At 37.6% G+C, this 12,198-nt stretch overlaps 1 protein-coding gene across 1 annotated transcript in view; it reads left to right on the forward strand.

Annotated features, from left to right (window-relative positions):
- Positions 1-385: 385 nt before the first annotated feature.
- The window catches only part of wnt6b (wingless-type MMTV integration site family, member 6b), a gene marked incomplete at both ends in the record, with an annotated part of 28,195 nt that continues 16,382 nt past the window's right edge, over positions 386-12,198 (forward strand). The window contains one exon of the mRNA XM_079254845.1: positions 386-465. Within this exon, the coding sequence (XP_079110971.1) occupies positions 386-465 (80 nt within the window). The remainder of the gene's footprint in view (positions 466-12,198) is intronic.

The raw sequence follows: 12,198 nt of genomic DNA on the forward strand, positions 1-12,198 counted from the left end.
TTTCGCGTCAGTCAGATAAAACCTCCGCCGCTCTCTTGAGTATTTTCTCCCCTCCTTAAAGCGTTTTTTGAAAGCATGTAACGACAGACAGAGCACAACGACAATGAAGAGGTTAACCACACCTTTGAAAGCGGACATCTCTTCAGTAGCCACTTGACCAACTTCGTTGCGCATTAAGATGCGCCCAACAGAAGAGGAGTCGAACTTTTGCGCTCTCGTTCACAGACACTTAGCCGTAAACTTTTCATGATTTCGTGCTGTCAGGAAAAGAGAAAAAAAAAGAGGACCTCTTATGCATTTAAGAAATAATTGCAGTTGGTGTTGGCTGAGCTCGTCACGTTAAAGTTTGCTGGAGGAATCTCATTGAGGATTTGCAGCGATCAACATGACGGTCCGTCTTTCACGGATCCAACTGGCCTTCTTCTTCATCTTGCTCTGTCCGGTCAATATCATCGGACTCTGGTGGTAAGTTTCCACGTGTTTTATGTGCCTCACACTCTTGCGAAAGAGCTATTTTGTTTGGAGAGAAATCAAATAGGCTATGTTTAATTTTTAAGCACGTCCAGTCTTTTAAATGCAGCGCCATCATTTAGCATGTTCCCATTAACTTTTTTAGTAAGGTCATCATAGTAATTAACCTCTGTTTTGGACATGATATGTTTTGCATTAAAAATAAACAAAAGGCAAAGAACACAAAGCATGATTCAGAAAAAAAAAAACAAACCTACAAATCTTTCGGTTAGCAGGTTAAATCTGTTTTATTTCACCCATTCATTTCGGAGAAAATTAGTTATCCAAGCCTTCTTCCTACAGAGATACAGGATTAACTACTGAGTGATAGATACTGAAGTTCTTGCACCCCGGATAGATATAAACCCCTAGATGTGAATACAAAGTTGTGATAAGCTGCATCTTTGGAGTGGAGAGAAAAACACAGCAGGTTTGTGTAAGAGGAAAGACAGAAACAAGGAGGTGCGAGGTGTGTGCTCTTCATTCCCTGCAGTGAGTTAGAAGATTGGGAGATTGGTGGAGGTGGTGTTGATGGTGTGTGTGTGTGTGTGTGTGTGTGTGTGTGTGTGTGTGTGTGTGTGGAAGGAGTTCAGGGTGAGGAATGTCAGGTGGCCCTCTAGGCACAGAGGATATGTCATCATAAAACAATCCATATAGGCTCAGCTCCACAAGGTGTGTGACAGTTCAACAGACAGACAGACAGACAGACATGTGCAGCAGATGAGCTGATAACATATTTTCTTTTCACTCAGGTTTCCACGCTTCTGTCTGTGAAGTGCTTCCATTGACATCTGCATAGTGTTTCGTCAGAGAAAAAATCCCATTTCTGTCTTTTATTCCTGCGCGCATGCACACACACACACACACACACACTTCTGCTGTGTTTGAAAGTGAAGCTTTGTGGTTTCGTTCTATTGAATCCTCCCACTGTTCATTCACTGCACAGTCAAGGTCAATGTGGGATGTAGTGTCAGAAAGGCTCTGCAAGTCTATGTACTTGTATGACTGGCAAATGGCTGCCCTTAACTGAGATGTTTTTTCTTTCACATACTTTAAATGTGATGTAAAAGTAGACAATATGTGAATATTATTAGAGTCATATCAATGAAAAGGACCATCGGTAGGAGTAATCATTGTTCAACCCAAAAACTCTTCCGGCTTGGGCAACTATTAAGGAGCTTGGAGCAGCATCTGCAAAACCTCCAGGATCACAGCAACGTGCATTGATATAAGTTGGTGCACAGAGCCAAACACTGCTATTTCACTAATAACGCTGAAGAAATTGTACTCCCACCTTTCCATAATAACTGCAGCGATGCAGCCTCTGATTCACCGTATGATGATGTTGTTCGGTGTGTCACAGTCTGATCACTTGGATTTCAATGGACTCACGACATCTTTCATGACATCAGTGTTCTCTGTTGATTTGGCCACAAAAGTTTACAAGGACTGAAAATGGGACTTTTGGAGGCGTAAGTTTTCCCTATTCCCATGCTGGAGAGGCTGTATCCAAGACCCACACCACACAATTTATTTCATTTTGTCATCTTTCCAAATCTAACCATGGACTGTGAACATGTTAACAAACAAAACCTTCCTGTTATAGATTGCCTTGTAAGACTGAAATGTAAAATAACTACATAGAGGGAGACAAGCACATTAAAGTATCACTAAAGGTTTTATTTGATTAAATGAAAAAACTCATATTCAGGGATTTATATCGATTACTGGTACAGGACACCAGGTGTGTGCTCCTGCTTGGCACCCTGGTTTTTTATGAACATATGACTTGGAGCTGTATCAGTTTTTTTTTTGGGGGGGGGGGGGGGGGGGGGTTTCAGTCTTAATGTTAACATGTTACAAAAAATAGAAAAATAACTAAGTCATTAAAACCAAAGCTGGACTTAAAAATGGAATGAACCTGATATTATCAACAAAAGGATGTGAATTCTCTTTTTCACATCATTGCAATATCTGACATACTTCAATAAACTCAGTTACAGTCATATACTTCCTTCAGCTTATTTATTAAGTGCAATTGATTCAGTAATTGATTCGGTTTGTATATTACGAAATACATGATTAGATTTGGGTGGTGAACTATCATTGGTTCAGCGTTAAAATTTCAGAGCAGTAATTAGTTTTAGAGCTGTCAATTGATATGGTTTATTCAAGCCAATCCTCCAGTCTGAATCAAAATAAGAAAAAAAGGCATAATAGCTAATTGTGTCTGAAATATCTACAAAATTTCTGCAGATTTTATGTAAGTGCTCAATTAGCCGTTTATTATTTGGGAATTGGACATTTACTGTATTTTAAACAAAGCTGTTGTGGATTAAGGGAATCAACACTAAAGAATCAGCTACTTCCTTTTTATCCTCACTGACATAAATTGTCATCTTCTTTCACTCACTCGCTTGTTCGCTGGCTCACTTACACACTCACTTACACATACACACACACAGTGAGTGACTGTGATGCAGCCGGGGTGAAGCCACACCTGCGGGTTGGTCTCCAGTCTGCCAGGACAATGATTTTCTCTGTTGAAAGATGCTGGACATACCATCATACATCGCTCTTTCTCCGTCTCATGCTCATTCCTTTTGAATGTCTCTATCTCCGTTTGCCTTCTGAAGGAAAATGACTATCGTATGGATAGGTTGTCGCTGAAGGAAAAGAGAGAGCTGCAATGAGAGACGCAGAGTGAGAGATATGAAATGCTGGGAGATAGCTGCCCTTTCAGAGCCTCCGCTGATTAAAGCACTCTAATCATTTGGCTTGAGAGCAGAGAGCACAGCTCAGAGGAGTGAGGAATGTCTTTGCTCTCTTATACTAGTTTTGACTGCGCTGCTTTAGCATGGCCAACTTTGTTATTTGTGGGCATCTGTCACAGCCCTGGTTTGGCAGTCAGCCTGCCTGGAACATGCCACAGTGCCGCATGTGTACATACACACTCTATTTGTGTGTGTATTTGTATGTTTTGACCTTTCACTTTGTAAGATCTTGTTTGTGTTTGTCCAAATATGTCCAAAGTGGATCTTTTAATATGCACTAAAAGATGCAAAACAGCACTCATTTAGTCATATGCTGCAATTCTGGGCATATGTGCTGTACGCACACACATTTACACACAAAGCACAGAGTGCACAGTCAGAGCTTCAATCACTGCAAGAGAGCGTCATTGTAACAGATCTTATCTCATCCACTCCAGTCCTGCTCTGAAAAGCAAAATGTCTAATCAGGACCAGGGAGATGGGTAGAGATAAGTGGCGATGTGGGTTTGGCAACGTGTTCAGTAAAGAACTGACATTAAATTGTTTATGTGTGTGTGAATTGGATTGCGTGTATCTACCCTTTGCAACATGCATGGAAGCTTTTGTGTAGACACGCATGCCAACGGTGTCAACCAGTGTCAAAAATACACAGAGAAGAGGGCGAGAACTATCCAAGACTGGGTTAAGAGCTTTATATGTAAAGATATACCAATTTTCAATTAATTTTAAAGTTTGACCTGACCTGGACTGACTGTGTACATCATTTACTCAATCAGAGTGTAACCTGCCTCTTGTTTGATTTGAGGGTTGGCACTGTGACCCTGCAGAAAATACATGGATTGGATGGAAATAGTTGTATTACCTAACTTTATACTAGAAAGTAAACAGATGCTGCTCTTTGTTTCAGAGGTGAATTTTCTAATCTGTTAACACTCTTACAACTGCAAACAGAATGAGTGTTATTTCTCCTTGGACATTGTTTCGTTTTAACTTTGCCATGGTTGGGGAAAAGAGTTGCTTGTCTTTTAACAACATTACATGCTAAATATAGAATCTGGAACTGTAAGGGTTAAATTTACATCTACAAAATAGCTGTATTGAACTGTGGTTGTACTTTCTCATCATACCGGGCCAAGAGCTGGCATTTATATATATTTTCTTTTTTTTAACCATTTTAATTTTATAGGTTTAGTAGATTTACAGTAACGCCTCAAATGAAGGCAGACACCATTGTCTACTTCAGTTTTTGGAGGAGTTAAGAGCCTTTATTTCTAAACCCCATTGATATTAGTGTGATTAATGAAGATTTACGATTCACTATTTTAATCCCTTAAAGAAATCTGGATCACATAAATGTTTTAGCTATTTTATAATTTACCTGTGTATTTATAAATGAGTCATTTATATGGGAATGGAAAATTCCACCATCTTTAGTTCACCCATCCATTTTCTTAATTGCTTTGTCCAATTAAGGGTCGTGGGGAAACTGGAGCTTATCCCAGCAATCCCAACTTTAGTTCCTATTTGGAATTTGCCTTAGAGAAAGTTGAGCTTTTTAACGCACCATAGAGAAGCCTAGGCAAATGTTTGAGATTGACTAATGTCATGTTGCTAACATTGTCACATACATTGTTTTGTTGTTGCTTTACCGTTTAGTTCTGTGTTTGCTGCCTGTGGAAAATACATTGGCAAGGTTTTCTGCAATAGGATGACTTGTGCCTGGAAACTGTACTATGCACTATATAATATATAGTATATAATGATATCCGTATGCATGTAATGATGTGTGACATGCAACCCCATTGTATACACTGTCATGTATTTGCAGTAAGAGTTTTTAACACTAACTATGTGCTCACCTAATGTGTAAACATGTTTTTTCTTAAGTATTTTTATGTATATGCTAATATTTTTTCACAATGAGGCTTTCAATTTAGGCTCATAAAATCCATCAAACCTTTAGCTTCTACAAAACTAATGGCAACCATTTCTGCAGCTATCATCTTTCAGATTCGGCCCACTATTAGTATTTCCCATCTAACATCCAACTTACTTTGTTTTGAAACAAAGCTAGCTATTAACAGCTGATTTGCAGACCTTCTGTTGGCGGCTTTACTTTGCAAATGACTGGGCATAGCTGTGGTAAACTCAGGATACGCTAGAGTCTGCCAGAGTTTGCACTGGACCTTACATTTATATATATATATATATATATATATATATATATATATATATATATATATATATATATATATATATATATATATATATAGGCCCTGCGATGGACTGGCGAGCTGTCCAGGGTGTACCCTGCCTGTCGCCCAAAGCCGGCTGGGATAGGCTCCAGCTTCCCCGCGACCCTGAATTGGAATAAGCGGTTCGGAAAATGAATGAATATATATATATATATATATATATATATATATATATATATATATATATATATATATATATATATATATATATATATATATTCATCAAAGGTTTTCATATAGAGCTTTTTGGTGATTGTTGTCGTTGGCTCCACGTTTTTTATTATTGTACTGTATCAGTATCGACTCTTACAGTACAATAGTAGTGAAGCAATCTTCTATCACTCATTTCCTGGGATTATTAAACAGCTTTGTAAATTCACACCACCTTGTAGTGGAAATAATCTATCACTACTACACTCTCAAAAATAGAGGTACAAGATAAGGACATTTCTGTACCTATAGGTACATTTTAAAGAAATGTTCTCTCAAAAGTACAATACTGGTCTTTAAGAGACCAGAAGCACACCTTCAGAGTATGAAAAAGGGTTCAAAGTGACATAAAGTACAAATTTGTACCATTTCGACCATAAGGGTACCTGCAGCATTGAAAAATGTAATGTTAATGGCTGTAATGTTACAAACTAGAGCAGAGTTGAGTGATGACAGTAGTACTACTTAACAGTCATTTACTAGACCAGACAATGAAGGTCAGATGCTGCAAACTAAGTGTATGGCCGCTCAGTATTTTGGTTTTTGAAGATTATTTCTAGATTAAAGATAAGATAATATTGCTAAGTTGCATGGACCAGGCCTAATGCTGTGAAAACATAAAAAAACCATAACTTGATAAGGTGAGGTTGAACTTGATAAGGTACAAAAATAGACCAGAACTGAAGGGTACAGAAATGTCTCTCAAAAGAGTACACCCCCAGCGACAAGCATTTGTACCTTTTTAGGTACAAGATGGTACCTCTATTTTTGAGTGTGTAGGAGCTGATGAAAACGAGACAGTCGCACATCGAGATAATAGTCACATACACGATTTCATTCCTTACATTTATGGAATGTGTCAAAAATGTGTAAATTTAATTTTCTCATTTGTCCTACTGCAGTTTTTCTCTTCAAATATCAGGATGATATCAGGTGTGCTTGGTCTTTGAGTTTAAGTTATTTTTGGTCAAGTCAAACAAATATCTGAGTGGCCATCTGGAGTAAAACTAACTGGCTCAAGAAATAATAATAATTCTCATTTTGAGTTGCAGCACCACCATCCAGCTAGCACACCTTTACTAAATGTACATTTACACTGTATAAGTATCTGAAAAAAGATTTGCTAGTTGGTCCTAGCTGACTTTTAAACGTTGTTTTAGTGTTGCATAATAACAGACAGTTGAATAAATTGGATCTTGCTACCACTTAAAAACATCGATACCACTTTGATGACTGCCAGAAGTTGCTTCCAATAGAACGAAAAAGTACGTTTTTAACTTGTCTAAAACATATCATAATTAGCCAGGGGTTTTGTTGATGTCATATGCTCTTGTTAAAAGGCAAGTGATAGTTTAATGGCCCCTATCTAGCTGATATACATTTAACTCGGTGCAGCTGACTTCATTTTGTAGATAATGAAGTTCACTTCTCTTAGTCTCGCTTGTTTTACAAAAAGCTGCAGTTTTCATTTTAACTTCAAAATTCTTCCCTCTGTAGTCCGTAGGTAGCATTGAGCTCATCCGCACCTTTTTAACCTTTTGTATTTGTCTGAATATTTCTGTGGTCTGAGTCTGATGTGTATCTTTTGGCTGCGATGCTGTTGGGTGTGCCACTGTTGTTAAAACAGAACAAATGTTTTTCTCATGTGAAATTGCTTTCTCTTGCTGCTCTCCTGCCGGCCATACTGAATTGTTTCTGCTGGTGGTTGCACCGAAATTATGAGAGGTGAAACTTTTTTTTGTTTTGTTCTACGAGACATTTCATGATTCTCAGCCTTGTTTTACATCAGCAACATGATCAAACACGTTTTACACTGAAGGACATGTACCATACTGAGAACAATAGTTGTTAAGGGAACTCTGAATTGATTGATCTTTTGATTTATCCTGAGATAGAAAATTATTTGTTTGACTTTAAGAATATTTACATATTTTTCTATCACTTTACACATATTTTTGCACATCACCTCCAGTCTTTCTTACATCACCCTAAACCTTTTTAGCAAGTTCTCCCTTTTCAGACCCCTCTGTCCTCCTTTGGCCCTTTTCCTTTTTTCCACTCTGGCATCGAAGACTAGTGCTTGCCATGACTATCTTCATCTTCAGCATACTTGAGAGATTAAGGGGAGATGAAATTCACACATTTGTAGGTAAAGTGAAGAAAAACAGAAGACCCCTGCAGACCTATATCTATGTTGCTTTGAGATCTTTAATGAATACTGAGGATCTCTTTGAGCACTAACGTCTAATCCCTGCCTGAGACCCCTAAGACCTCTTAAAATACTCTATAAAGTGTCTTTTATGATACTGTATCTGCAGTTGAGATGTTGTTGATCTTTAATGTCACTGTTGTGAAAAAAATTTAACCTTTTGATATTGTCTAAAAGACAATAAAATGTGAAAATAAACACCCACAAACAAAGCATAGCAAACTGAAATGCAGACTGAAAGTCAGGATCTTGATGGACAATCTGTGAAGTCATTGTGGTTGTAGTACTGGAAGCCTTCCTATCAAGACTTGATTTGAGAGCTTTTGATTCTTCATCTGTTTTTATCTCTGACAGTAATTCTGTTCTCTCTCTGTCTGGGTCTTTATCATTACGTAGAACTGTCCATGCGAGGCAGTGTTTCCTCAAAGGCCGTGATACTATCAGTGGCTGAACATCCTGCTTGAGTTATCTATTCAGGAGCTGTATCATGAATGGCAAACTGAAGGAGAGTGGCACTTTGCTTGAGAGATTCTGATTACTGCCTAACTTTGATGTTCTGAAAGTGCATGTGAGCATTTTATCTGTCTACATGTCTGCACTGTACAAAACGCACCTGTTTAGGAAGCTGTCCAGGTACATGTTAATGTAAGATATGTGAAATTTTCATTTGTGTGGGGGTTTTGCATCTATGAGACTTCAGGCTTTTTATTGTGGTTGTTTAAACATCTGGACGACAGGAGAGCCAGTAGGCTAACCAGTTTAAACAGTTGATATTTAAAGGCGTATTTCAGAGAATTTAAGTGTTTTGTGTTTGTAAATCTAATAATTTAAATGTAGTCCTTCCTATTTTTTGTGCGGAAAAAGACACGGATGTCAATGTGTGACATTAAACTAAGGATTAAGATAAAAAAATATATATATATTTTCAAATAGTTAACTGTCTCTCTGGAAAATACCCAAGTTACTGTGAATCCTGCTGCTTTTGGGCTTTCTCTGAGTATTTCTTGTCAAAAATGAAAAAAAAAAACTAAAGGCATGAGTGATATGAGGAAGTAAAACAGGCTGTGGTTACTCACAGAAAGCAGTGAATCAGGAAAATAAAATGTTATTTCCTGATTGTTTCTCAACGTTCATATGTAAAACAGCACATCCCGTTATGAATATGTCACAGTGGCGGTGGGGATGTGGACCCAAATGCAGGAGTCGGCAAGCCAGTATGCAGGAGCCATACAAGATTTTAATTCCAGTAACAAACGCGAGGGCAGACTAATAAAATGCACCAGCAACTCAAGACCAAAACTGAGCGGTATAAATACACAGAACACAACGAGACACAGGTGAAACTAATCAGAAAATCAAACCAGGTGTAATTAATGAACAGGAACCTGGACAACAGAGAACTAAACAAGGAGAACTACAAACCAAAACAGGAAACCAGAGCTAAGGAGAAACACAAAACACCACATCATGACAGAATATGATCTGGTTACTGTCTAAACTGTAAGACCAGGAACCTCTTTCCTGTTTAATGCTTCTGTAGGCATTATGATGTTTTTTTTTTTTTTGTTTTTTTTTTCATTTCTCAAACACACAGCTTTAATTCAATAATAAAAGCATTAATTTAACTCGAATTAATGCTGTTTGGCATTAAATAAAATCAGACAGCTATCTTTAATATTTAAAAAATGTTATCGTATAAGTACCGACCTCTGTACTGCACAGACTGTATGTTAAACTCTACTGCAGAATACAGTTTCTGTAAAGTTAAGTTCATTAGTGGAGCTGAGAATACCAGAAATAATCACAGAATCCACATGCATAAAATCCCCGTTCATGGTCAGAAATGCAGCTCTATGTCAAGGCAGATATGTATTCATTTTAATTCAATGGAAATGGGACATTTTACAAAAAAAAAAAAAAAACAACAAAAAAAACTTCCTGTTCACGTTATTGATGGTTGATAAATCTAAACTATTGATTGTGGTCAACTAATATAAAATTGCCCATGATGAATGATGTGCCCTAAACATTCACAATTTTCACACCTCTGATCTTAACAACCAGTTTAAGAAGTCTTTTCAGTAAATTACCATAAAAACAGCTTAATAATTGTAATCAGAATTAAAAAAAATCCTGCAAAGCATACCTTTAAACCAGCACAGTTCTTGTCAATTTTCATTGTTTCACAAATGCCTCTTTATTTGCCTGTTTTTTTTTCTTTTTTGCACATGAAGTATGTTAATTGAGTATTCCCATACACTGCACCTTATAGGGAGGATTTCAGTGTTTTCCTCTCCAAACAAGGACAAGAATGCTTGGTACTCTCAGTACATTTATCGCTTCATCCAATTAATGCATCCCTTTTTTGGTTCTATCTCCAGCGATGTGCCTTTCCACCTGAGTTCACCCCATTTCCAGCAATCCCATTTCCCTCATCACACCCCATTTCTAAACTTCTAAGGCAGTCTAATGCACATCCTCCAGCCTGTCAAAAAAAAAACACCATGTCAAAAGGTATTGTTTTGATGTGCTAGAATTCCTTAAAAACAAGTTACTTTGATGGCTGTCTTCATTGCTTAACTCTTAAGTTACATTATGCTTGAGTTCATCAAAGGGTAGTTACGTAATTACACTTGAAAAGTGTGCTAACCTCAACCTTTACCAGTAGCACTTCACAGCTCACATGCATCTTCTCAGGCTGAAGAAGACAACATGTGGGACTGTTGTGTTTTTTGTTTTTGTTTTGATGAGGGATCGTTTTACAGTGGGAATAGAAGGAGAAGAAAGGATGATGCATATTCAAACAAAAGCTCATTCTGCAAATATAAATCATTCAGAAAGTGTCAGTGTCCATTTTAGAAACTCATTAAACAGAAAGCAAAAGATATTTAGAACGTATGAACACTTCATCATTAGAATGATTGGTTAAATAAATCAGCTTTTGGTATTTGGCTGAGACTTTTGCTGAGCTGAAAGTCTGAAAAGATGTGAAAAATCCCAGCTTCCATTCGACACATTTACTTGCTGAGGATATTAAGACCAGTGGAGTTTAGCTTTACTGGAGAAGTCAGAGGTGCTGCTTCTGGCCGACTCATAAATGCTCAACCATCCGTCAAAGTTTAAAAATTTCCATTTAGATAATTTTGTACTTTTTCTCTTCCACATATCTGCTTAAAAATAACATGTAAGAGCTGGGGACTCCCCATTTTCCGTGCACATTCACCACATCAAATGTTGGACTGATAGTGGATGATTTGAAGATTGAAACGTCCTGCCCAAACCTATCACATGGTTTGTTATATCATTACAATGGAAAATGTTTTTGATGTGAGGCAGTGTGTGAAGTAATGTGAAAAATCACATGTTGTTCTGCTTTTAGAGTGGAGCGTTTTCAGGAGCGTACAGCTGGATAAAAATAGAAGACAGAGTAGGAAATAATTAACACAAACGTGATTACTAAAATCATTCTGATTAATATCCACATTTTAATGACAATAGCTCTTTTTTTTTTGTAGTGTAAAAAGAAATTTGCCTGCTTGCCAAAGCCAGAACTTAATGTTTTACTCTTGTGTTAGTGTTTCTTTATCTCTTTCACCAGTCCACTTTGCAGTGGTTTGCTTTGTGTTAACAGAGATCATAAGAAATGTTTCCACACTTTGTCAAAGCCCTCTTACTATCCCAGTTTTCCCCAAGTCCAGACTCCTTTTCTCTCTAACAGTGACACAGGACTCTATCCAGTGCATTCACCACTTTTACAACTCTACACCTCCCATTATAAAAAGCAGACTGGCTTTTGTAATCTGCTGACAGAGCTGGCTTCCCAACACTGCCCCTGGCACACATAAACACAGACACACAGAGAGGACCAAACAAGCCAGTTCTCTTCCTTGAATCCATAAAAATCCAATCACAGTGCACTGAAAATACACTTTGCACATTAATTTGATTCTCCCTGTTTGCATGAAGCCCTGTGTTGTTTCTCACACACACTCTCCCTGATGGTTAGATAATAAGCGGTTTTTGAGAGGGAGTGTATATGTTGCTAAGTATTGTACCTCTACCTGCTAATTAACACTTACAGACTGTCTGGATGTCTTAATTATCTATGTGACGACAACGCCAACACACATAGTAATCTACATTAACACACACTTTGTAAGCACACAAATACCTGTAATCGAAGCAATGCTTTGTTTCCATAGCAATGTTGTTAATACACGAAACAGTCATAGAGAGAATG

The sequence above is a fragment of the Telmatherina bonti genome, assembly GCF_933228915.1.
Source record: "Telmatherina bonti genome assembly, chromosome: 15".
Lineage (NCBI taxonomy): Eukaryota > Metazoa > Chordata > Actinopteri > Atheriniformes > Telmatherinidae > Telmatherina > Telmatherina bonti.